General features: G+C 37.9%; 3 protein-coding genes across 3 annotated transcripts; 2 read left to right on the top strand and 1 right to left on the bottom strand.

The window, feature by feature from the left end:
* Positions 1 to 381: 381 nt before the first annotated feature.
* Positions 382 to 15,380, top strand: slc24a2b (solute carrier family 24 member 2b). The gene is made up of 9 exons (XM_084930829.1): positions 382 to 1,302; positions 8,114 to 8,149; positions 8,502 to 8,613; positions 9,860 to 9,943; positions 10,794 to 10,873; positions 11,031 to 11,168; positions 11,386 to 11,475; positions 12,712 to 12,878; positions 12,991 to 15,380. The coding sequence occupies exons 1-9, from the start codon at positions 382 to 384 to the stop codon at positions 13,238 to 13,240; spliced, it is 1,878 nt and encodes a 625-aa protein (XP_084786955.1). The 3' UTR covers positions 13,241 to 15,380.
* Positions 15,381 to 17,796: 2,416 nt separating this feature from the next.
* Positions 17,797 to 21,015, top strand: xpa (xeroderma pigmentosum, complementation group A). Its single transcript, XM_084930828.1, has 5 exons — positions 17,797 to 18,203; positions 18,294 to 18,399; positions 18,929 to 19,094; positions 19,911 to 20,028; positions 20,123 to 21,015. Exons 1-5 carry the CDS (start codon positions 17,933 to 17,935, stop codon positions 20,275 to 20,277), a joined length of 816 nt encoding a protein of 271 aa, XP_084786954.1. The 5' UTR covers positions 17,797 to 17,932; the 3' UTR covers positions 20,278 to 21,015.
* Positions 21,016 to 22,361: 1,346 nt separating this feature from the next.
* Positions 22,362 to 26,203, bottom strand: kpna7 (karyopherin alpha 7 (importin alpha 8)). The gene is made up of 12 exons (XM_084930827.1): positions 26,067 to 26,203; positions 25,827 to 25,970; positions 25,670 to 25,755; positions 25,242 to 25,410; positions 24,965 to 25,064; positions 24,671 to 24,753; positions 24,152 to 24,238; positions 23,881 to 24,057; positions 23,464 to 23,697; positions 22,894 to 23,076; positions 22,627 to 22,773; positions 22,362 to 22,509 (listed from the first exon to the last, which is right to left on the bottom strand). The coding sequence occupies exons 1-12, from the start codon at positions 26,130 to 26,132 to the stop codon at positions 22,423 to 22,425; spliced, it is 1,563 nt and encodes a 520-aa protein (XP_084786953.1). The 5' UTR covers positions 26,133 to 26,203; the 3' UTR covers positions 22,362 to 22,422.
* Between the last annotated feature and the right edge of the window lie 1,651 nt (positions 26,204 to 27,854).

Here is a 27,854-nt window from a genome sequence, read left to right as displayed (position 1 = left end):
AAAAGGGGAAAAAAGGGTACTCATTAAGATTGCTGATTATTATTGTCATTGGAGGGAAATGGCTCGTGGGATTTCCATTTGATAGATAAATAGTTAATTATTATGCATATCTTTTTATGTCTATATTTCATTTGCACACTTGTATTATAACTTCTGTTTTCTCTGTCTTGCAGTGTGTAATATGGGGAAACCTTTAAATGGCATAGATCCTGGAATCAGACTGAAGGGCTTCCGTTGTGTTTAAACCTGGCAGCAGCATGCAAACCAATTGGTAAACCGCCGTGGCCTGTCAAACCCCCACCCAATATAGCCAATATCACCACCAACCCAGCTTTTGGGGGATTCCAGACACTTCCACTCTGACAACCTGCACCAAACAGAATGGATTTCATTCTACCCATAAGAAATCAAGACCTGATAGCATATTCCAGCTCACCACCTCGCCTGGGCCCTCAAAGTAGGAGTACCATGCACTTGTACCATGGTGTCAAGAGAAAGCTACGGCCTGGACGGATTTTGGGCTTTATCATCAGCCTGGTGGTTGTCTGCACAGTCTGTTCATGGAGTGCCTTGATGCTGGCCAAATCAGTGACCACTCAGGTAGATTCAGCTGCTGAACGCTCAGCTGAGGGAGCAATGCCCCAAAGAACTCTTCTGCAGTACCGGAACCTTTCAGCAGCACCAGAGGATACACCGGTGGCCATGAAATCCTCCAGTATAGAGATGAATCATGGGGACTACCCAACGGACTATTTCAGTGTGGAGGACAGGCGCCAGGGCTACGTAGTGCTTCATATGTTTGGCATGTTGTACATGTTCATAGCTTTAGCCATTGTCTGTGATGAGTTCTTTGTTCCTGCACTCACGGTCATCACAGAGAAGCTGGAGATCTCTGATGATGTAGCAGGAGCCACCTTCATGGCTGCAGGTGGGTCTGCCCCAGAACTCTTCACATCTGTTATAGGAGTCTTCATCTCCCACAGCAATGTGGGTATTGGTACCATTGTGGGATCGGCTGTCTTCAACATCCTATTTGTAATTGGGATGTGCGCCTTGTTCTCCAAAGAGGTGCTGAATCTCACCTGGTGGCCTCTGTTCAGAGATGTCTCATTCTATATCGTTGGCTTGCTCATGCTCATCTATTTCTTTTTGGATAATCAAATTGTGTTGGAAGAAAGTGTTAGTCTGCTGCTATTCTACACCTTCTATGTAACTTTCATGAAGTTCAATGCCAAATGTGAATTCATCATCAGAAGCATTTTGGGCAGCAACCAGGTGGACGAGCTGGAGAATGCACAGAAGGTGAGCTGACTCCACCCATCCATCCATCCATCCATCCATCCATCCATCCATCCATTTATCCTCCCTACTCTTACCCAGATGTTTTCTACTCAACAACACCCTTGATCATTGTCAAGCGACAGCTTTGTATAGACTATAAATATTCTTCCAAGGTTAAGTTCCAAAACGTAAAACATAAATAAATAAATAAATAAATAGAAATGCCAAAAAATTTCACAAAAGATTTTCATCCACACTTCAATCTACTGGGTCAAACAACCATGAAGACTTTAAATTAAAAGAGTGTATCAGGAGAATGAGTCTTACATCTTGGATACTAAAACTAGGGAGTTTCTCAGAAAGAAAAATGTCTAATTTGAAATGAAGAAACTGATTGATTGATAGATAGATTGATTGATTTACATGAAATCAATCAATCAAAAAACAACAACATCATGTATATAAAATTAACCAAGAAAAGTGCACTGTAAATAAGTAAACAAAGAAAAAGGACACTGAATCTTCTCCAGCAACACTATACCACTTGATTTGCATACTTGGAAAGGAGTGGTACAAAGTATAAGCTTCAAAGTGGTTTATTTTGTTGTTGTTGTTGCTCTTGTTGTTTTGCTGTTTAAAATTTTTCCCAAGTAAATTACATAACAGGGAAAACTTACATAGACTGCTGAGCCTTAGAATAATAGTATTCATGGTTTGAGAATTTGAGAGGGTGTTAAAAGAGACCTGAGTACTAAACAGACAGCATTCTGTCATCCATCGTAAATCTCCTTAATTTCACTTTCAAAGGATATAAACATTTGTGCACCTGTGTACTTCAGATGATGTTTGATAGACAGCCAGATTACACCATATTCATGCTGACTAAGACCAGGCTTCATCTTTAATCATTACTTTTAGTAATGGAGTTCAGACCAGAGTCCAGCAGGGCTCTTAGAACAGTAGTGATGTAACAGAGCTAGTCAATGTCCCCATTTAAACTGGATTACAAGACTTAAGATTTTTTATGTTTGAAAACTTAAGTAAGTTAAAGATTAGATTAATCTGTCATGCATTTAATTTCATTCAAATTTTGTATTTTTATTAGGGTTTTACTGTATTCCCATCTATCGAGATCATCACAGGTATTATTGAACATTTGCCAAAGACTTGCATCAGCCAAGTTGGTGGTCCAAACTACTTAACCACAAAGTTTTGCTTGAACAGATTTAACATATACACTCACTTTACAATTTATTTCAGATAATAACAGGAAAAGGCATGTCATGCAGAAATTGCCACCAAAGTGCCACACTAAGATTTTTTTGTGATGACTTAACCATCAATTGGACTCTTTTATTGTTAATTCCTTCATGTATTCCATATAGTCTAAAACGCCAAAACCGAAGCAATGATGTGAGAAGGAAAAGTACTATTAGTACAAACCTCCGTGTGCATTTCTGTGCTCTGTTAAGTCCTGTCCCTCATTTAGCTCTCCCAGCTGTGTCCTTACATTAGAAAAAAAGTGGGCGGGAGCTGTTATCTATGATAGAGTAATGTTTGGCCCTGTTTTTTTTTTTTATTTAAGCATCAGTTTCTGTCATTATTCACATCGTTAATCATTTAAACAAATGGAAACAGAAACAGTTGTTCAGTGACTCACCATCTATCCTATTATTGTTTGGGTACAGCTGGAGTTGAATCTGTTGCTCTGCGATTTCTTAATCATATGTGTGTAACCTCATCTGCCATCATCCACTATCAGTCCATCAGGGTCATATTCAATCCATTGCTATACATGCTGCTTCAGTAATACTCACATTTTACATTGCATATTAGCTCTTGGCCTCTGATGTGATGGTATTTGCTTTAAAGTTCCTCCCATGAAATTTTCTTGTAGGTCTAAACCAGACAAAATGTTCTCCAAATATTACTCCAAGTGGTTTTATTTCAGCATTTTTACCATTAATGGCAAAGGGCATATGAAATATGATATAAATATATTTAAGCTTTTTCAACACAATTTCTTAAGAATTAATTTCCGTTGTAGAGTTGTTATATTTTAGTTCATACTGAATTATTTAAACCTTTGATTACATACACATGTGTTCTAATCAAACTTAATATCACTGTTATTACAGAAGCTCTGTTTGACATCTGTGCCCTTCTGGGAATCAGCTGTTCCCCGAGCTGCCTCACTTGAACCAAAGAACAGCTTTCTTCTTTTGCTGTCCAGCACTGGATGTCAAGCTGTCTTGCTCTCATGTGTTGGTAGCTCCTAAATAATCCCTCAGGTTAATGCTCTCTAATCCCATTAGAGCCACTAATAATAGTCAGGTGGTACCTGGAGGAGCAGGAATCAGCAGATCTCAGAGAGAAACAATCCTGCACAGTTCATTCTCTGCCTGCAGTTATGCTCATAGTGTTGTGAAGCTTGTATTTTGTATGTACTTTGGACTTTTTCAAGTTGGTTTGCTCAGTGCATGCATTTCATTTGGGTAGCAGGAGATGATGAGAAGACTTGCTGGTTTGCTTACTGATGGGACTAAAGATGCTAATTCTCTCTAATCCCCTTATCAACTGCTTACCTGCAGTGACGACAGCAAACATACATTCAAGCACACTTTCACACAGTGTCTGCAGAGCACTGAAGAAATGTTCAAATTACATTTCTCTCATGTACTACAAGGCAGCAGAGGGCAGTGGGATTAAACAGAAAACACCTTTCCATTAGTGCATGAATAAAGAAGGAGGATATTTTGGAATTACATTGTGTTGTCCTAGATTTTTAATACTTTTGCTGTGGTTCATAACTACATTTTTAAATGCTTGTTACCCAGAATGCAAATTTCATTTGATTTATTTATGATAGAAATTGTAGCTGATCTTTTCAGGTTTTTAGAGTGAGTCAGTGTGCAGCTGTGAATATTTTATTATTTATTTATAATAATTTTTAAAGCAGTGAGGATGATCTCACAGATGAGAGTGCAAGCAAGTTCTTTAACAGCACTTTGACCTGTGTGGGTTTCTGCATGACTTCACATGAGGGCTTGAAAATTGCTGGTCTAAAAGTGGTGATCTCTGCTGATTAATCCTGGCTAAGTCCCACAGCTCAAATGGTCAGGAAGAGAGAGACAGAGGGGAAGAGAGAGGAAGAGAGAGACGTGTACTTTATGTAATTTCTACTTTATGTTTATTATGAAAAGGTGATCTGATTTTGCACCAGTGACATGATGGTCAGTAGAATGATGGGAAATCCATGTGTAAACGTGCTGATCTGAGGTCAGCACTTTACATCTTGGCTGTCTTCCAGTGTCTATAGTTACCTGCTCGGAGAAGATGAGATCACCAAACTTGAACAGCAGCTTAGTACAATAAATTGTTTAGTAAATCTTTTAATAGCTATAGCTTTAATAGCTAAACAATAGCTATACCAACATAAGGAAAGCTGACCCTGAAAAGAAAAACAAGACTATATGCACTTACTGAAGTTATAGCTGTTAATCCAGAAACTGGCCTGTGCTGAGCTGGTGATTTTTTACATAGCACAGAGGAACTGCTTAACGCTAAATATCACAAAGTTAGTCATCTAAAATAAAAAATGTGTAAAACATGTTTTTCAACTAATCTCATAGCATCCCTTGGTGCAAGGAGCTCCACCTCAACTAGCTCTACCATAGCTGAGATGGAGGCGAGTGTATTATTTCCCAATAAACCCGTAAAAAATATGGAAACCAGTATGTTATTAATATCTGTTTTACATATCAACAGTCCAAAATCAAAACCTTTACACATATACACATATATTTGTACTCTCTTAGGTACTCTCTTTGGTTCTCTATTTTACAAATGTATTATTAGAAATACCAAAACCAAAATTACTGTCATTCATAAAATTTTATTTAACACTCTGTAGTCACAGGAAATGTCACTACTGAAAATCACATCTTGGAAAATACAGGTTAGTTATACATTTTTGAGTCTGCTGGCATTAAATTTTAAAAAGCTGTGGTGGATGGTTGTTGTGCAGGGCAGGTTTACGTGTAAACAACTTGCAGAAGAATTTTATGTGATATTATCACAATGATTATAGAAATTTAAAAAATGACAACAATCATTTTTTGGGCAAGATAGTTTTAGAAATCTCAAAATACAACATGTGGGCTGAAACTGTGCTGCAAAGAGAAAAAATTACTCCATTATTTACAATTTTATTAAATGTAGATTACTAACACAATAGGGATTTTGTTATTATGACACATAATAAGAGCTTGGTAAAATTGTAATATGTTATGTAAAATGCAAAAAAACACCCAAACTTTATAAATGATAGTTACTTGTCAGATTGCAGTATCTAATTAACAACTTCAATCAGAAAATAAATTGAAATTAAAAAAAAAAATGCTTCTTTCAAAGAGGAATTACCAAAGAACAGCTTCAGGCTCAACAGATTCTACAGCAGGCTGCAAGTGTCTTCTGTCATCCAGCCACTCTTATGAGCCATGTGAGCATTAGCTAACATGACCTAATGCCAAGCTGGCTTCTGCTTACAGTGCTCAGAAATCACGAGGCCAGGAAAGACAGGTGACAACAAAAGGCAAGCTTCCTTAACTTTAGGTTTGGTCCTTCATTTGACCATGTTTTTCTCGCTATCATCCCCATCATTATTATTACCATTATCATCATCATCATCATCATCATCCATATTATTACAAGGGTAAGATGAATGCTGTGAAGTATTCACATCTTCCATCTTCAACCATCAAATGGTTTTAGAAGATTGGCCAAAACCTTCTAAAATTATGTTGTTTAGCTGAGTTTAATAAGTCTAATGAGAAATATGATACAATGTTTGAACTCACAACAATATAAAAAGGAAGAAAAGGCTCTGACTGATAAGATACATAGTTTTACTAGATTTAAATTGAAAACTGATCTCTAACAATTGTTATTACCAAACAACCAGGTGGACCAAAGCAATTTGGTAGTGATGACTTCAAAAAACAATACTTAACCACCCGTGTCTTGGTTTAGCAACCCTAGCAGCGGCAGGTGTTTTAATTAAAGGGATTATCTGCTCAATCTCTGGAGACTCAGTCATGAAAACGTGCCAGGTGTGGTATTTTGTCTGTGTTTGTATATTTCTCAGAGACCACTTTAGTGCTCGATTTTGTTCATGAGATACTTGTTGAGTATATGATGACTTTGTGGCTCCAGAGTGTGCCGGTTTAATGGTTTAAGCTTTTGCTTGGCAAGTGAAATGTTGCTGGTTTTGTTTCATTTGGAGACATAAATTCCATTTTGGTGTTGTGGCAGGAAGGGCACCTGTTGTTAAAAATAAAACCAACCATCAAGTTAGTTAGAAAACCCTCTGTTGTTGAGTTTAGCATGTTCACTCTGTGTTTGTAAAACACCTCATTTAGATTAAGTGGAGACCATTTAGCAATAGGATCACACCAGCAGTGACACCAATGAGGTCTTGGACCACATCCAGTATTGAAACTGTACTTTATTATGATGTCACTTGCATCATTTACACTACTTTATGGTACCATGGCTTCCTCTTGCACAGTTGTGACCCAGTCAGGTTTCTGGACCACACTGTCATGATTATAAACAACAGACAAGCACAATCACACAACAAATAGGTAAAAGGACCAGAAAATCTATACTAATCTAATATTCGTCTAAATCGTTTTTGGGGTTTTTTTTGGCTGTTGCTTTGCTAATGGAGCTATAATTGCACTCAGGATAGTAACTATATCTTCTCATTTATCTTGTTCTTTGGTTCTTTGGAAGCTATTTTACCTTTAATAAGATTTTCATCTTTGGAACAAAGTGAGTAAAAATACAGCATTATCATGTTTATACAAACCTGTCAGAAGTAATATTTTGGGAGACAACTTTGGAACAGTAAACACTGAGAATTTATATTATTTTAATTTGCCTTTCACCTTGGAAATGGTGCAAAAAATCTTCTATAGCCTTTAATATGAATCCAATTTGTGATTCCCCCCCCCCCCCCCCCCCCCAAAAGCCAAATGGTTTGGTAGTTTGTATATATAGTTATGCTGCTCATGGTTTGTCCTTTTAGTCTGTGTGCATGTTTTCTTTTCTTTGTTTTATCCTTGCTAGTTTTTCTGGAGTAAAATCCAGCTTTTTTGTTTTCTTTCACCACGGGTGTAGCTCAGTGGCACAGTGTGAGTTAGGACTGAGGGAGCTTTGACATGTATATATGTATGTAGCTATATAGTGACATGGCTGTGATGTATATGCCATCTAAAAACATGGCTGGGATTGAGATTAGTGTGAGATCCTCCTGTGTGTGTAGTCTTCGTGTTGGAAAGGTGCCTAAAACGTGCAATGGTTTACTTTCATGAGGAAGTTTAAATAAATACTGGACATGAACAGCGTGATGTAATCTCCACTGAAGTTATACATCTAAAATAGCTGGGATACTGAAAAAGAAGGTGATGATAAATCTTGAGTAAATATTTTTTAATCTTTTCATTTTTGCATAATTACTTGATTAATGGTGTCTTTACCCTCCCCGCTGTAAGAAAAAATTTACATATACTTGATCTAAAAATGCCTTCCAAAGTGCTTTGTGAATAACTCAAGCTCAAGCTTCCATGTTTATTTTAATTAACATTTGTTTAAATGCAATCCAATCCAGTGCCACAAATACAAAAAGTGTTGGTGGCATTTTATTAAATATACTGAATATACTGACTACATATTTAATATGTTTATTATATTCTCCATTACAGTAATCTATTATTATGTCTATTATTATATTTTTATTATATTATTGTCTCTGTATTCTTTCCTAAAGGTAAATGCCCCAAGTGATGACGAGAACAAGCTTACGGTAAGTTTATTTGTACTGTTTTATATGCATAACATAGTATACCACTTCTATATTTCACTGTATATTTCAAATCTTTCAAAAGGGTTTATTTAAAAATGTGTTTCTTCTGCTTTCATTTAATTTTTAAATAGTAGCTTAACGTCTTATTATCTTTTTTTCCCCTTTGGAACATTGCAAATTTAATTTTATTTATTTAAAGAACTGAAGCTGTGACCGGCACCACCTGACAATGGTTTACAACTATAATAAACCCATGAGTGGACACAGAGAGAAATAATGATGCGTAAAATAAGTGTGCATTTACATTTGAATCCATAAAAACATTTGGTATTTGTGCTTTTATGTTTTACAGGCTAAACCCAGGCTGCAGAGGGAAGGCAGCTGTGCTTCTCTACACAACTCGCTGATGAGAAACAGCATCTTCCAGCTCATGATACACACACTGGATCCCCTCAGTAATGAGGGTATGAGTGAGCATGTGCAGATACAAATCACGTACACTCTCACAAACATTATAGTCCTCCCAAATTAGAAATGTTTCAAATAAACACAGAATGTGACACATACAATGTGCTGACATAAAGATTACATTCCTTCACCACAACAAATTCAAATGTGACTTATCTTGAGATTAAATAAAGGTTAATAACTTCAGGTTTCCAAGAAACAGATTAAGCCTAGCCCAAGATCAAAAGGATATCCTATGAAAGGTTTATATCTAGGATTAGGTTTAAGAGCATAGACAGTTAAGAGAGTTGCAGAATGGCTGCAATCACAGCATTGCAATAAAGATGCACCCTTAGGCCTTCTCCTTGATTCAGAGATGGTCCTTCCCTTGGCCTCCTTGACTCCCCGCTCAAACCAGCATTCCTCCCTGTCCAGGATGTGTATGTCCTCCTTACTGAAAGAGTGTCCGCTGGCCTGTATGTGTAAATAGACTGAGGAGGTGGTGGCTCTTCTGTGTTGTGCCATCGGCTGAAACAGAGGTTGTTTGGTTTCCCCGATGTATAAATCATGGGAATCCTCCTGGCATTATACTGTAGGGGACCAGTGGACCAGATCCTTGGGGAACACCAATTTTTGTTGCAGCCTGTTTTGGGGTTTAAAAACAACAGAGGCGCTGTGTTTAGAAAAATGTGTCTCAGCTGTTCCAATACTAACCCTAGCCCTTTTTCCCACTTCTTCCATGTACAAGTTGGCCACAGTGGGTGTAAAAGGGGAACCCACGGCATGCCCATATTTCTGCCTGTAGTAATGACCCTTGTATGTGAAATATGCGTAATGAAGACACAGTTCCAAGAACAAACACACTGTTTGTGCTGAGAGTGGTCCTGATGCTGAGGTTAGGGCCATCCTGAAATCTCTTACGAACTACAAACAACACAAGTTAAGAGAGATGTAACATCATACGAGACCATTGTTTCATCTGCCTTCATGATGACACCATAGCCACTGATCAATGGTCATGACAATTTACATTGTTCATTCAGTGGGCTAGTTTCAGTCATTGTGCAAATGTGCTGTTTATAAGGTTGGGGAAACCTACAGTCAGCTGAGACTAAAGGAGTCACTTGGATGAGTGACGAAACGTCTCCCCCACTGAAAACGCTACGTCCAAATGAACAGAATCAACTTTTTGGGATTTCCATAACTGGATGATTGAGCTTGTATTAAGACATGTTGCATTAAGGACTGTTTCTTTTGTTTTAGGACATTTTAAAGAGAAGGCTTCAATCCTTCACAAAATGGCCAAGAAGAAGTGTAAAGAAGATGGTGCCACTGCCAACGGAGTAGGTGTGTACCAGTGAATACTGAAACGCCAATGTACTTTTGGTCAACCCCCATCGATAAAGTGACAAATCAGTTGTGCAATTATTTATCAGTTTATAGATGAATGATTGAAACAGCACACAAATTTATCAGTATGTTAATTTAAAAAATAGTGGAATAGATCATGGGCAGGCTACACAAGAAAGAATTGTTCAGGCAATAAAGCTTTGAAAAAGAAAACTAAATGCTACCTTTTCATTTCACGAGAAGACTAAATCTTTTTTTTTTAATGTTTTCCCTCATTAATGTAAGTAATGTGACTGTCCCTTGCTTCACTGATGTTAAAGAAACAGTTAAAATGATAAAAGTTTTATATTTTTATAGACAGTGATTGCATTAATACATTTATGTGTCAGGCTGTAATTTAGAGGGTTTTTTTTTTCTGGTTGTGGATTAATCTCTGATTTATTTCATTCAATACATTTTAGTTGAACAGCTGATCTGTTATCATCCAAGAATTTTTACACAAAGATGCACAAACTGCTTTATACTTGTAAAAAAAAGTAAACAAAGAGATTATCTTTTCTTTTTCTCAGTAGAGGAGATTAAATATGATCTTTGATTATTTTATTGGACTACATTTCTAATTTGTTATTTTATATTAACTAACTATATTATAATTAATATTGATAAATTATTGCCATGATATTATTGCTCTTTTTTATTGCCAGTATTGTCCCTCTATCTTTCTTGCTTCTTTCTTCTTCTTCTTTTTTGTTTCAACACACCTTTTATTGCTTGTTTTAAGCACAGTTTTTAACTGTGCTATATAAATAAAATGCACTTACTTTTTTTACTTACTTTCTACCTCCAGCTGATAAAAAGATCACAAACAGTACAAATGTTGCAGTGGAAGTTACACCACCAATGAATGGTGCTGCAGGAGGAGATGAGGTATGGAAGCATCACTCCTTTTCAAAAGCAAAATGTTTGACCTATAAACAATCAGGAGATTTAACTTAGTTATGTTTACCCAAAGAAATATGTCCAAATATATTTATGTACAACATAGGCACAATATTACAATGTAAGGTCATGAACTAATCCTCAGGATGGTGAGGAAGATGAAGATGAAGACAAGCCTTTGAGCCTGGCATGGCCTGACACTCCCAGGAAACAAATCACCTACCTCTTGATCCTGCCAATCATCCTCCCTCTCTGGCTCACGCTGCCTGATGTCAGGAGAGAGGTAGATATACACACAACCAAATATAAAAATACAAACTGAAACCCTATTTGAAAATAGAATAGAGCTCCACAGCTCTACTGAATATTACATACAGCTTTAATTTAGGGGTATAGGGCTGTGCTTTGAATGCTCTCTACTGCTTAATTTTACATGTTAAGTTAGACGAAAAAGAAGTGATAGGCTAAGAAGCTACATTGCCTTATTTTATGTTTTTTAGACCTCAGAAAGGTTCTTCCCGGTCACTTTCCTCGGCTCCATCCTTTGGATTGCGTTCTTTTCCTACCTGATGGTGTGGTGGGCTCATCAGGTATTTCCCACACAACGCACTCACAAACAAATGTTAGAGTATGATTGTTTGCAGCATACAACAACCCTGTTGTCTATACACACTATATCTGAGGCCTTTCTCGTCAGAGTGCAGCTGTCAGGGTGTTAAATGTGTGACCGTGGGAACTAATCCTGGCTAATCTGTCTTGAGCCACAGTCAGATCAACCTGTAGCGCTCTATTTTAAGAGCACAAGTGCAGCGACAGGACAAAAGCACAAGGTTACTGACAAAGTGCACCTGCTAATTTAGCTTCTACAGGTGCAGCACGCCACGTGAAAAAGCATTGCCAAAAGTGCAATAAGAATTAGTCATTATGCTCTCACCTTGTCCCATGTATTCAAACTGTGAGTGGCAATGAGTAAATGAGTACATTTTCAGATATTGAAAGCCTCATGTCATTTTTAGTTTTTAAAGCAGCATCCATGGACTGATTTCCTTTATCTTCTAAAATACATGAAATATAATTGTTCTCTTAGGTTTGTTTTAATGAAATTATTATAATATTTTTTTTTAAATAGGATTAGATTATATTTAGATATTATTATTTGTTTGTATAGCAGATTTAACTCAATGCATGCAGATGAATGTGCGTTATCCAGAAATATTTATTAATGAAAAAAAAACCCATAAATGTTATGTTAGGCTAGTTAGTTATTCTGTCTTGGCCGTAGTTGTGAATGTGAGTGTGACTGATGCTGTCTTTTATGTTAGCTCTGGAACAGACTGGTGGTCCAGGGCCACGTATCTTGCCCTGTGACAACTGGGATAGGCTCCAGCACCAGTCCAACCCTGTACTGGACATGTCTAATGAGCTACATTTATCATCTGAAACTTAAAATGTTTCTTCTTGGTGATTTTTCCTGATACAGAAGATATTTCTCAATTTCTGAAATTCTGTGTGAGGGACAAGAGCAGCTGATACAGTGTGCAACACACACACACACACACACACACACACACACACACACACACACACACAGACTTACAAACCCTGCTCTTAGTGACACTTGTTGACTAAACTAAATGTAACGTCACGTCACAATTACTGTGAAGTGTAGGGGCCCTGTCTTTCACTTTCATGCATACGTCTGAATGACAGAGTTATCATAACTTTAACCTATGTTTTCCTTGACAGAATGCTGTCACATTAGTAGATTTAGGTTTTGTGTGGCTGAAAAGAACTGAAGATTTGAGTTGGAATATTATTCATTTTAGGTTGGAGAAACTTTCTGGATCACAGAAGAAATCATGGGTTTGACAATATTAGCAGCTGGCACTTCAATTCCTGACTTGATCACCAGTGTGATTGTAGCTCGAAAGGGCCTCGGTGACATGGCTGTGTCCAGCTCAGTGGGCTCCAACATCTTTGACATCACTGTGGGGTGAGTCTGGCAATAAACAAGAACACACAAGCCATTCATTTTTAAATAAGAATGCGCCAAGAAAACCCAATTCTTCTCTGTTGTCTTTTCTATGCCTCTGTCCTCCCTCCAGTCTGCCATTGCCCTGGCTCATTTTCAACATTATCAATGACTTGAAGCCAGTGGAGGTGAGCAGCAATGGCCTGTTCTGCGCCATCGTCCTTCTCTTCCTCATGCTGCTGTTTGTCATCATGTCCATTGCCGCTTGCAAGTGGAGAATGAGCAAGAGTCTGGGCTTTCTTATGTTTTTGCTGTACTTTGTTTTCCTCGTTGTCAGTGTCATGCTGGAGGACAGAATTATTGTCTGCCCCGTTACAGTCTGAGGGAGGGACTCTGGTTAACTGCTGGTCAAACAGCAGAAATTAAGCATAACAGCACATATTGACCATTACATAAAACAAACATATACACACTGTCACTTAATATGCACACAGTAGAGGTCTGCATAGCCACTGTCCACACACAGACATACAAGTTTGCACCCACACACCCACACCCACACACACGCACACACACACACACACGGTTGTTGATGTCAGCTAGGCAGAAGCCGTGACATAAATCAATCTTGCAAATTCAGGCTGGTGCATCACAGGCGTTTATCCGTGGAAAACAGACCTGTGCTTCTTTTATGGATTTCATGCCATCGAATAAGAAGAATTCTCTTTCTCCGACGTGACTGCAAGCAGTTTCTGTTGTTGGCTGAAACATGCTGAAAATAATTGATGGTCAGTGAAAGAAAAGCCAGATTGAAATGTCAGCTGAAGATCTCAGAAGAAATCTTCAGCTGTTTTTGGTTTGTTGATGAAGATGTCTCAAACCAAGTATGAGACATCATTACTCTTACAAGCAGATATTTAGTATATAAGATCATTATGAGGGCGATGTCCAATACTCCACGTACTTTGCTACATCAGAGAAATGTTATGTGTTTTTAAATACATTTTGACATTTGGGGTCATATTTGGCAGAATTGCTACCCATCCACTGAAATCTATTGTAGCACATATCAAATACTAAATAGTTGCTGTACATGGATAAAACTGGCTATGGTTGTCAGTACTGCCTAAATATGTATATCCCAACTATCTATAACGAGCTTGTGAACATGACTTCTTTGGTTCTGGCTGCCTTTACATTGCATGACTTTAATGAAGGGTTGATTCCCAGAGATGCAGTTTGGACAACGAGTGCTGGACTAAAGATTAACAGAGGTTGTTTTATTTTACTTGTTAAACTTCAAGGTTATTTTTCAACTTATATGTTCCTGAAAAAAGAGTGTTCAATATAAGCGATATCACTGCTTTTCATCTGTATTATTTTGATATAAAACAACTAATGTACTGTAAAAGATAACACAGATTTGTGTTATTTCTGTTAGACTTACAGGTTGTAAGCCATTGTTCAGTTAGTGACATAACGCTGAGTAAAAAGCATGGAATTTTACATCCCTAGTAGTAGTAAGAAAACACAGTACAATGTTTCCATTCAAATGTATGCAAATGTTAAAAAATTTTCTTCAGGATTGAATGGAAATGTTTAAGGAGGTTGTAATTTTAAATACTTACAGAAAAATACAATAAAGAAATGTTAAACTGAAGAAAGGCTTTTATTTCTTTGGCATTTTCTCTGATGGTGCGAAATTTTTACTCTATTGTTGTTGTTTCATGAGCAAAATCCAACTGCTGTGGCCCATTTAGTAACATGGGGCCTTGCTAAAAAGGCAAGTTAGTATCCATATTGTCCATCTTGAGCATTTTGCACCACCTGTTGCTACCAACCGCCTGTCCTCATATACAGCATAGACCTCAGATGGCTTAAAATCTCTTCTAACCTGCCCCTAAATACTCAAAATAAATAAATCACAAAAAAAAGTTCTAAAGGAAATATTATTTTCCCCTCGGTTCTCAGGAGAATTTGAAGCAGACTTTAATCTGGGCAATAATTTATAATTCTTGAAGAAATGAAAAATAGTTTATCTGAATTTCAGGAGCATGTCCACACCGCAAACAATGCCCTTTCAGTCATACACCTATTTACTTTAACTTTATTCTTATTTTTTTTTAAATAAGTGTACAGTTTATTTCCATAAAACTGATACCAACTATTCCGAACGTCAAAATGTGTGTTTATTGTGTATTTTTATGTATACTACTTTTTTGTAATCGTTAATTGAGACTAATGTGATTGTAAGCATTTGTATGTCAAAGTTATAACATACAGCAGCTTATAAAACTCAGCACAATGTTCTCAGACTCCAGCTCAGATTTAGCCAGTCTATGCAGTATCACTACTACATTTTTTGTGCTTTGATGGATCATAAGAATGTGAGGAATGTATGTGAATGAGTGCATTTAGAAAGATTCATTCTGACCAGTTTCAACAACAATGTTATAATGTTCTACTTGAAACATGTATTATACTGTAAAAACATATATAATTTATCTCTGTATAAAATGTTATATGGTCAAATAAAAAATAAAAAAATCAATGTCGGTGAACTTTTTTAGTTAATATTAAGAAATAGATGCTCCCGACAGCCTTGTCAGCCTAATTTAACTGCAGTATATTTGCAATTTGTGAATGAAAATCATATGAATTACTCTGCAGATCTTGGAATACTTTGCCTGCTAGATTCTTAACTAAATGTGACATTGACATATTTAAATCACGTAAATAGGGAGGTCAGTTTACCACTCAACCTTCCTCATAACACAGATTAGCAGTGTCATCCATCAGGATGTGGTCTGCTTTACATAGACACAAGCCTCTTACAAAAGCAGGCATGGCCCGCTGCAAAGACCAGTGAGATGCAACCAAGATTAAATGGACAGCTGAGGACAGCAGTAAAGGTTGTTCTTGGGGGATATCTGAGGACATTTACTCACTACCTATAAATTTAGGTAGTGAGTAACTCAAGTACCTGTCTGCCAGTTAACAAGCTACAAAATCACCCCAGGCAAATTCCCATATATGTATCAAGTGTCTTTGTCAGTAACTGAGTAAATGTGTGTGCTATTGATTGCTATAAAAGAATGATCATTTTTGGGGTGGAACTGTTTTAGGACTACAGAAGTTGTATACAGATATAAGTATGATGACATTTAAAATGTGCTTGTTAGGGAGTAACTGAATAACTGAACTGAATATAACTAATGTTGAGTGTGGACACACACAAGCTAATGAGTTTTGCCCTGTAAAGGTTCAAGGGCATTGGGTCAGTGAAAGTCGTAATAGCATGAGTGGCATTCTGGTGCAGCGATAATGAGTTTACATTCTCACAAAACCAGGATTAAGAAAGATTTATAATTTGAAATACTATATTTAGAAGCCATTAAGGGTGCAAGTGTTTTACTTTTGTGCAGGTTCCTTTTCATATTGGAGATCGTTTAAAAAAAAAAAGAAAAAGAAAAAGGAAAGCAAGATTATTTAGGAAAAAGAGTTTTGAATGGTGTGAGATATCATATTAGCCATAATTCCTCTGACTAATACTTCTTGAAATTACAAATAATTTAAAAAAAAAATTACATTCACATTTCCATGACACTTTCCAGTCAAAATGCTTTACTCTTAGATTAGTATGACAGGACTGGTTATAACTGTTGGATAAATTAATAATAAATTAATAATAACTCAGCAGAGGCACAAGCTGATTGTCTCCAGGCCATGCTACGCTGATGCTGTAATTTGCGGCAATCTTTAAGAAGTTTACAAATATAAAGCTCTTCTTTGATGTTGGCGGTGTTTTGCTCCACTCTCTGCCAAGATGATCTCACATAACTTCACTAATATTGAGGTCTGCGCTCTGGGGAAGCCAATTCATGACTGATAGTCTTCCAATGTGTGTTTTTCTATTTGGGAATGCTTTTGCTGCATTACCAGTGTCTTTGGGATCATTGTTAATAGTAAATGGTCTGGTTCTTATGTAGCACTGTTCTACTCGAGTATTCAAAGCACTTTATATGACATTACTCATGGACCCATTTAAACCCATTCATACAATTTTTTAAAATGCTATTTCTACCTAAGTGCTTTCTATCTAATATACAGACTACAATGAAAGCATCTGAGAGCAACTCAGGGTTCAATATCTTCCACAAGGATACTTTGGCATGCAGACTGGAGCAGCTAGTAATGAAAACACCAATCTTCTGATTAGTAGATAATCTGATAATCTGAGCAGCCAATCAGATGTTTTCCAGATGATAATACACAGTGGATCAGAATCTTACCATACTTTTTCTGTTTGTACATCCATCAATTCTGACAAGACCGCTGACTAAAATGTAACCCCAAACAATAACAGTGCCTCCCCTGTGTGTGACAAATGACTGTAGGCTCTGCTTAGCTCTTCTTTCCTAATATCCACTATCAGGTCCATAAACCCTGTTGCTACTGAAGGACCATATGCACCTGTCAGGCCCTGGGTCTCTGTTGTTTCTTCAAGACATAACTTTCAGATACTGTATGCTGTAGATAGTTTAGATTGTGTTTCAGGCCTGACAATTCTTTTGAATGAAGAAAAAGTCTGGATAGCTGTTATCAGACAGTAACTGAAACATTTTAAGAAACTCTGGCTCATTGGGAGCTTTTTTTAAGGATACATTGTATCCTTTCTTTTTGACTAGGTTTAGAAAATAATAATAATAATAATTGGAAATATTGAATTTCTGGTTTTACAATCACTAAGCCATAATAATCAAAATGAATATGCAATATTTTATTTTATAAAGTGTAATAAATAGATATGTGGACGTTTTTGAATTCAGTTACTATTAGTCCGATAGCGGTGTGCTTTAGTCCACACGGGGTCAGACAGAAGGTGGCGGTATTGCCCCCGAAAGCTGTTTGAAACTCACCAAAAGACCCAAAAGAAAAAGAAGCCGGAAGCATACAGCTGTCAGTTTTGTAACAATCTAGTGCTGGACTTTGCATGGAGCGAGAGAGACCGGGGCAAGTTCTGCAGAGTAATTTAATTCATTGCTCTGCCGTGATCGCTGTGTTTAGAGAGCACCATGGATCCGTCACAGGCCGAGACAGTGGATGGTGGTTCTTCGAGTCCCAAACTCGAGCTTTCCCCGGCGATGCGGGCTAAAATCGAGAGGAACCGGCAGCGGGCGTTGATGCTCCGACAAGCCCGTCTTGCGAGTCGTCCTTTGTCCGCTGTGGAGGGCGCAACAGCGGCCAAAGTTTCCAAGACCATCGACTCCGGAGCTGGGTTCTTTATCGACGAGGAGGGAAATATAGAGGGAGAGCAGAAGATCAAGGTAGTGGTGCATCAGCCAGGTGTGTGTTTAGTTAGAAAATTACGTGCTCGTCTCGTACTTACATTATTTACCTTTGTTCTTGATCACTGTGGGTCTGCGTTGTTTTCAGCTCCGGTGATTGAACCAGAGTACCTGATGTGTGATGAATGTCAGAAACCCTTTATGGACTCGTACCTGAGCAACAGCTTTGACCTGTCTGTGTGCGACAACTGCAGGTATACACTTACACACACACCTGATGTGTTTGCTGCAGTCTATGTGCACAATTAATACTTTTATATTTATTAGATTTATTTGGCGACTTATATTTTAACACTTTGAACCATAAACACCTGCAAGCCTCACTGATTTCCGGTGTTTAACAGCTATTTACAGTCATGCTCCCTGAGATCTGGAAGAATTTGGAGGATGAATTAACACCTCCTCATGTTACATGTTACATGTACTGAACCTTTTTTTTTTTTTTTTTTTTTTTTAACAAAACTAAACTCAGGCTTCATCATGACGAAATTAAAAAAAAGGATGATTTGCTGTCATTTACTGTATTTGCTTGTGCATTTTATATTGAGCATTAAGATACCTAAACATTTTGTGCTGGTGTCCATCACAGTCTATGTATTTAGGGGCTTTAAAGTGCAATGTTTTGGTCATTTAGTTGCCTCAAACTTTTTTGTGTATAACTGTCAACTTTTTTATATATAGTCGTACAACTAAAGCTCTATTTTAAACCTATTAACTTTTCAGGGACAATGAGGAAAAGCACAAGCTGATCTCCAGGACTGAGGCTAAGCAGCGCTACCTGCTGAAGGACTGTGACCTGGACAAGAGGGAGCCTCCTCTCAGGTTTATACTGAAGAAAAACCCCCATAACCCACGTTGGGGAGATATGAAGCTCTACCTCCAGCTGCAGGTATGAAAATATGTGAAGGGCAGTTCATACAACTTTTTTTAACCTATATTTACGTTATGCTAATATTCTTTAGCATTCAGTGTTGTGTGGCTAGACTGCTCACTGTGAACTTAAATATAGTATTTCTATCTTAAAAAGCTTAATGTATGTGAAACTTTATTCATATTAAAAAAATGCGAAGTGATTGGTTCGTAAATCTTCACTAAAAACAAGCAGATAATTGTTTTGTTTTGTTTTAAGTTTACAATGCACACGTTTTACGACACAAGCTTACCAATTAACTCAATCACTGTGTGTTAAAAATCGTTAGTCATTAGATTTGTGATAACATAAATAATGTGAAAATACTATTACCCAAGAAATGAGAGGCTGAGGTGTGAGTAAACCAAAGTACTGCTAAATGTTCAGTAAATGTATTAGGGTGTATGTTTTGTAGATTATGTAAAAGTCTCTTTTACATAATCTAAAAGTGAAGAAGATGGTAAAAGTGATTTAAACTTGCAGTCTTTCTAATGGACAGCAGGGGGCGATTCCTTTGGTTACAAAAAGATCTATGAAAAAAAACTTAGTTCCCACTTGGTTTAATAACTTATTAATCACTTTTAAACATTTAGAATTTACTGGCTACAGTGTGGCTGACTAGTCCCCGGTTTTCCAGATATTAGCTTCAACCCAAAACCAAAGATGGCTGCAGCGAAATGCTTAAATTTCAACTTCAAAGCAGAATTTTACAATTCCAAGGGGGGCATCATGGTGCCAGTGTCCATCTTACCTGTACAGTCTATGGACCTGCTAAAAGGTTTTTGTATATTACAGGTGGAGAAAAGATGTATGGAGGTGTGGGGTTCAGAGGAAGCTCTAGAAGAAGCCATAGAAACAAGAGAAGAGAACAGAGAGGTGCAGAAACAAAAACGCTTCAACAAGAAGGTCAAAGGTTGGTGTTTGCTTTGAGCCAAAATTCTCCCCTCTCAAATGGGTTACACTGAGCATTGTTAAACATCAGCTGTGTGTCTCTGTGCGTGTATTAGAGCTACGCAGAGCAGTAAGGAGCAGTATGTGGACCAAAAACACCACCGCTCACCAGCATGAGTATGGACCAGAAGAGGTTGTAGATGAAGAGGAAGACCTCTACAAGAAAACGTGCCTCACTTGTGGACATGAGCTTAGCTATGAGAAAATGTAGAGACACACATCCACAAACACTGTTAAAGACTGATGTCTGGTGCTTCGACAGGAACACAAGTTTCCAAATTCCTATTTGTATTTTTTCCATTTATAATAAATAGCAATAAAATGCTCCACCTAGCTCACATAATAGGGGCCAAAATCACCATTGTATTCAACACATTAGCAGTAAGTTCTTTTTTTTTAATGGCTGTTGCACATCTTAGCTTGATTGCTGACTCAGTTGTGTTTTTAGCCATACCTTTGCACATTGCTTTTCATTGTTCTGCATCATTTGAAATTTGGCAAGTCAAGGAAAGCATGATACTGAAACTTTTTGTGTAAAATATTGTGTAAAAAATTGTAGGTCTTCCTTGTGACAAATAGGACATTTTCCAAAGCTGCTGCCTTCTTAGAAAAAGTTATATCTTAGGAGGGCAGTTATGAAAGAAGTCTGCAGCTGTTGCCAGATGTCTAAGACTAGAAGTTCACATCACCTGCTGTAGTTTTGTTTTCATCGTGGCTTTATGCTCAAGGCATTCTGGGAGTCAGTCCAGTGCCAGTCTGCCAAGAGTATCAATTTTCAATTGATAAAGACATTATCAAATAGCACTGGACAGATGCAACAGTGCACAAACTTCAGCCTGGTCTGACCATTGTGAATTTTCACATCTTGGTTTTTATAAATGTAATTTTGTATTAGCTTTAAGGAAATGTGTAAATTTCTTTATGTTATTAAAAATTCTCTAGTTGTAAAGTTCTGAAAATGCTTTATTTTTAGGTCACTTCTGTTAGCTAGGTCGTCTGTAATGCTATTCTACAGAACAAAGGTGTAGTTCGTGATCAGTGTGCAGCCACATCTCAACTACATTTCAGTGGTATGTGAAGAGGATAGGTGGCTTTGGCAATTCATGCTTTTGTCTTAGTCTTCTACTTCCTCCTAGCACTTTCCTTGGGCTGAAAAGGGGGAAATTAGATTCAAGAGCTTTATTGTCAATACAACAGTATACAGCGTACCAAAATGCTGTTTCACCCCAAGCCCCCCATGGTGCATTTAAATATATAAAATATATCTCCAAGAGATATAACTAGGATTTACAAATAAATAACATGCTGCATTTCGGTAAAATTAAGGGATAGAAAGGTACTAATAACTACAATAATAACTATGATAAACAGGACAGAGACAATACGAAGTGGATTGTGCAGTAGTTATTGAATACCTGGTTCAAGTTATTGGCAGGATATTGTAGACAAGACACGTGCAAGATGCAAAATATAGTATAATCTAGGTGTTCAGTAACTATGTGACTGATTATGCAAATAAGCATATTGTTCCCAGGTCCAGTTTGTAGTGGATTTGTGGAAGTTTTTGAATCCTTTGGTCAGTATTGTAAGGAGTTTGTAGAGGTGCATGTGTATATCAGTCCTTTGGTGGTAGTGAGTTGAGGGCTCTGACTGCTTGGGGGAAGAAGCTCTTGCAGTGTCTGGTCGTTACGGTTTTGATGCTGCGAAACCGTCTGCCAGATGGAAGGAGGGAGAACAGTGCATGTGAGGGGTGGAAAGTGTACTTCATTATACTGTTTGCACGTCTGAGTGTCTGTTTGAATTACCAGTTTAAAGTGTAGTCAGCCAGACTTGAATGCTTACATTTCAGTAAAGGAGGGATTGCCAAGTCATGTTCAGTTTTAAACTTCAGAGTCACCACCAACTGTAGGAAGCAGGACATGATCCTGACAGTTTAGACACTGGTGGTAGTAAAGATGAAGCAGGTGGGGACGGGATAAAGCAGAGATTGCCACAAATGTTTGAGAGGCAGAAATAAAGCACCTTTAACTGAGGCCAATTTTCTTGTCAGTCTTCTGCAAGCTAATGATTTGCCCAGAGTGACACAGAATGAAGTTACAGCGCAGGATAGTAGTAAAGTGAAACTAGCAACCCGAATTCCAGCAATACAGTTGACATCTAGCCCTTATTCAAGTTTACACTTGAGAAGTTGCAGATTTAACCATTTTAAATGTTGGAAAACTTTTGTAACATTTTAGTTTGCTGTGGTTCACAGGTGCAATGAGATTTGCCCAAGTTACCCATGACTGTTGAGTACCATTGAGATCATTCCTTTATTTAAATTTTCAACATGAATTCAAAACATACATAGTCAGTTTTAAAATTCAAAAGCTTTCTGGACATCAGGGCTTTGAAAAACAAATTCATCCTCTGTTGCATCAACCTTCTCACCATGAGTGTCACTCTAGATAGAGAGGGGAAGAAAAAAAAAATTATATTTTTACACATACAAGTTCCCAACTTCAGATTACAAAGTTTAAGGCTTACATTATAACTGGTCATCCACACAGCTAAGACTTACATCACTAAAGTACTTCTCAATTATGTTGTGTGCAGCCTGATACACCATTTCATTGTCATGGTTCTGCAGCATCTCAATGCGGTCCAGTCCTCCCAGCTCTTCAATCAACAGGCTAAGCTTCTCCATCTCACCAAGCTTTTCTGCAGCCTGAAAAGTCACAGCCAAACCCACCAAACATAGTATCATTTAGACTTAAATCTCACTGCATTTTAATTTTCAGTTGCCAAATTAATGCATTTTATAATCTGCGACATCTTCTGCCCTCACCATGAAGATGTTGTTTATAGCATCCAATATGACCAGAATGACTTTAGCATCTTTGACCTGAAGTAGGTTGATGATTGCTTCCAGAGCACCACTCTGCACCAACTGGACTACCTGCTCCACAGTAGCCCCACTAGTCAAGTTTGTCACAGCCCAAACAGCTTCCCTCTGAGTTTTGAAGTCACCCTGAGACGAGGAAGAATATTTTTAAAAATATATAAAATAAAATATTTGGCAGCTGAACAGATAAACCCATTGTTACTTGTGAAATTGTTTTTTCTTTAATACAGAAAATTGTCCAAACAAAAAACCTAACATACTGACGGCTAGCTTACTCAGAATCTGAACGGCACTAGTGTTTAAGTTGCAAGCCCACTGTCGGTGTTGATTTCAGCCCATTTATCACAACTTCACTTTGAAAAGAACCAAACTCCTACACTTCATTGTGGCCTTTATCCACAGAGTGATGGCTCATTAACACTACGTTGGATCAAGTAACCCAGTAAACACAAACATGGTGTACTCAAACAGTTTTACACTTTAAATTCAGACTACAGATTGAAGGCTACTCACATTTCTCAGTAAGTGTACTAGAGGAGGAAGCAGACCACAGGTGATCAGCTGTTGGATTTGCTTGCATGGACCTGCAGCAATGTTGGACAAGGCCCATGCTGCCTCCTTCTGAATACTGGCCTTTGAATGCCTCATTAACTTGGGTAAGACATTTAGAACTCCAGCATCAATTGCAGTCTGGGTCTGTAGGTCAGAGCCACTCACTATGTTCCCAATGGAGCGGAGAGCTGGGGTCTGGTTGTCAAAGATTTATGAAAAAAAAAAAAAAAAATTATATGAAGTGATCATTCATATTCAAATGCAACACTGAGTAATGACGGAGGGGAAAGTATTAAATCTTCGTATCTCATGTCAGATTTTTAACTTATGCTCAAGTGACAGACCCTTAAGTTCAGAGTAGGTGTGTGTATACACTACCATGACACCAAGCTCCTGGTGACTCATGAGCTCCACCAGTCGAGGAACAATACCAGTTTTCACTACAATTTCAATGCGGTCATTGTCACCATCAGAAAGGTAGGAGATTGCCCAGCATGCATCAGATAAGATGTCCTTGTCACTTAGATGAAGCAGCTGGACCAGTGAAGGAAGCATCTACAGAAGCAGAAGATGTAGCTTATCAACTGGTGGATTTGGAATTAAGATGTGCAATCTGATCACGTGTCAATACAAGAGTTCCTGATCTTACCTGCTGGACTGCAGACAAGGGTGGAAATGGATTCTTGTTTCGACACAGGTTGGACAGAGTCCATGTCAGGTTACGCAAATAGCCAACCTAGAGTTAGAGTCAATTACAGTTTAGACTTGAAGTTTCTTTCACCATTTTACTAGTTATCTGATAAGACTATTTTAGTTTAAGAATCATGCAGTTGAATCATCATCACTCATTAGAACTTATTTCATCACATTTGACCAATTTGATGCACTCATTGGCATTGAAAGCCATCAACATGAATTACTATACACTAGAACCAGTTAAAGGCAGTCAAGTTCCTTTGTGGGAACTTCAGTTTGACAAATTAAAACCGTATATTTTTCAGCATAATGCATTTAAACAAGTCATGATTTGTCAGTGTGGTTAAAGTGCAAAGCTAAACCTATACTCTACCAAGTGCAGGACAATCTCAAATCCAGAATATTGAATATTTAGAAGTTATCAGAAAAAGAGAAAAACGACAAGCACAAACAAAGCTTGCATAAAACTTACCGGTGTGTCTGGAGAGATTCGAGACAACAAGGCTGGGATGACATTGCACTCAATCAGGACATCGCGATAAGTTGCACCATCACCTGAGGAGTAGTTACATTGTAAGCATGAGCAACAATGAAACTGAAGTAGAGGACTGGATTTTATTTTCCATATTCCTTTGTTTAGTGGAAAGACCTCAGAGTTACTCAGCAACTGAGGCACTTTTTGAAACTCATCTCAGATTCCCATTTTCAACACCCCCTTTGTTAGAGCAAAGCCAGACATGACAATACATTGCATTTAAGATTTAACCTGCAATGTTCCCAAGAGCCCAGACAGCCTGTTCACTAATGTGCAGCATTGGCGAGGACAGCAAAGAGATGAAAGCTGGTACAGCCCCATGTTCCACCACCTGAGGGTAGACACACACATTTAGTCTGCTCTGAAAATGGCTTGAGGTTACAAGGTTAACCCAAAGCAGACATGTGACATGTCACTATAATATGTTGAATATTGACAATATCCAACATGTTGATAGATTACTGTGAAATCTGTCCAACATAACATTAATATCAGACAGCTTTAATACCTGCTGTGTATGCCAAGAGGTCCCGGAGGCAATGTTTGTTAGAGCCCAAGCTGCTTCAAACTGCAGAGTTGGCTCATCGTCCATAGACAGGAAGGACACAAAGTTAGACAGCAAACCAGCATCTATAATCTCCTTCAGAGGAGGGTTACGCTCTTGAGAAAGCAGCTTCCTGAGGAGACGATTTAAAAAAAAAAAGTTAAGGTACAGGCTTTACTTTGCTCAGTTCACTTGTACCCAATAAATTCTTGGGTGTCATTAACATTGTATAAACGCCCATTACGGTTTCCCCACAGGTCCCATGTGATCCCTGAAATTGATGTTTTTCTTTACAGACAGACTGAGCTGGTAATCATCTGTGAGATGGCAAAAAGCAAGGGTTACATTTGAAGACAGTATCAGACAGATCATAATCATCCCTGAACACTCACCGGGCTGCCTGACAGCCTCGGGTCTGGGACTTCCTGCAGTCGCTGTTCACGTCTTTAATTATGTCCTCAATGGATAAGTGGGTCACCTGGATTACAGGTATGTTGTTAGAGTCTCTGCTAGTTTTAGTAGAGTTATTAAAGGTTTCTGGAAACTTACCATCTCGTTGGGGATGTAGTCTGGAGACAGGGCCTCCTCGTCCGGGAGGGACGACAGCGTTAGATTTCTTCTTTTCAAGAAATTTTCATTCTTGTGAGCTTTGCGCAACTCCACGCACTCCGTGATCCTTTTCTCCCGAAGTTTCTACAGGAGTAGATGGTGTAGCTCAGATAAAATAACCCATTACATAGAACCTAAAAAAAAAAAAAAAAAAAAAAAAAAAAATCATAGTCAACTTACTGCTGGATCTTTCCCCTTATTTTTAAATTTGGAGAGCCGTTCGTCGGTAACGTTTTTGGTGGGCATGTTGGCCTTTGAGCGCACGGTAATCCAAGCTCCTGAAATAAAAACTCAATGAAACCAACCGCCGGGTGATTATATTTGTCAAAGCCGCCTCAGGTGAATCAAGTTAGATGTGATTATTGGAGGAGCCGTGCTGATTCATTCAAGCGCAGCTGTGCAAGTTTCAATTAAGTAACGAACTTTAGGGCTCCCGCAAGGTCACTTTCAGTCTACAGCAAGAATAGAACGAACTGCTTCTTTTAAAAATATTCGCAAAAACAATAAAATAAAATAAAAGCAAAAAATGTAATTCTACTACAGACTGCCTTTTACTAGATTTTAATTTTATACGGATCATAGCTCAAATTAAAGGCTGGGGATTTCCATTTTTAAATATTTTTTTCCTATAATGCACTCTGGAATACACATGATACATGCATAATAATACATATATATGTACACAGTTATGAGAAATAATTAAACGCTAGCAGCCTAAATTCCGCACTGGAAATTTTGGGGGCTGCAGACGCTTTTGCGTAGGATTAATCTTAGACAGCAGAGGGCAGCACAACATAACAGACAAACTGCTTGCATTTGATCAAAAGAACTGTGACGAAGTTAAAGTCCCTGCTAAATAAAAAGAAGATTTTAAAATGTATCATTAATTAGTTCGTGTCTATCGAACAGTTGGTTTTAATTCAGTGGTTTATTTTAGCATGAAGAATAAAAGAAAAAGAAAAAAAGGTGGAGCTAAACAGTGAAAATGAGAAAATAAATAGATCGAAGTAGTGAAAGAGAAGAAAGTCACTGACAGAAAAAGCGAGCTAGAGAAAAAGTGACAGTGATGGAGTCTCGTCTTCCTCTGACCAGGAAGGGCCGAACAATAGTCAGAGGTTTCCCTCTGACCAAGTTATACAGTAATCACTTCCTCTTGGTAACACTCACACACGCAGAGGGTCATGCGACTGTAAGGGCTCAGACTCATGCTGTACTGTGCTGTATAAACACACTAATTTTTTCTACTTCCTCGCCTACAATCAAATGCACAACACAATGCTCATCACAGTTGTTTCCTCTAATGCAGCACCTCAAGAGTCTTTCCCACACCAACTGCCTCTCTTCTACACACACACACACACACACACACACACACACACACACACACACACACACACACACACACATATATATATATATATATATAGGGCATGCAAACATAAATCTATCCAGCTCAGGTTTACTTTAAATGTGCTTTATATATACAGATATAACAGCTCAGCCCACTGCAGCTCGACCTTTGCCCACCTGTATAGCCCACTGAGAAGGTCACCAAGCAGCTACAAGGCAGATGTTATACTGAAAAGGTTTTGATGCTGAATATTATACATCAGTGTCAGTCATTTGAATGAATCATTAAAAATTTAATTATAAAACAAGGAAAAAGAAAGTAAATTCTCCATTTGTGTCATCCCTCCCTGTGTCTGTTTCTCCGGCTCTGCTGTTTTCTCAGTCCTGCTTCACTGTTACTGTCAGATGCAGGAAACCACAGAGGATAATAGAGATGAATGACTTCTCATGCTCTCTGACAACTTATTTTATTGTCATTAAGAGGTCAGAATGTCCTTGAGTGGACAACCAAGCAGCTGTGAGCCTTCAGCAAAAGTGTTATAAGAAACACAAAGACTTAAGGCATCCCTCTCTATGAAGACCCACTTGTTTAACGAAATGTGAACTTTCTGGACAATT

This window comes from Perissodus microlepis, chromosome 6, assembly GCF_051167445.1.
Source record: "Perissodus microlepis isolate ML-2025 ecotype Zambia chromosome 6, ASM5116744v1, whole genome shotgun sequence".
Classification (NCBI taxonomy): domain Eukaryota; kingdom Metazoa; phylum Chordata; class Actinopteri; order Cichliformes; family Cichlidae; genus Perissodus; species Perissodus microlepis.
The sequence above is the reverse complement of the archived record's forward strand: the minus strand, read 5'-3'. Positions and strand labels throughout refer to the sequence as shown.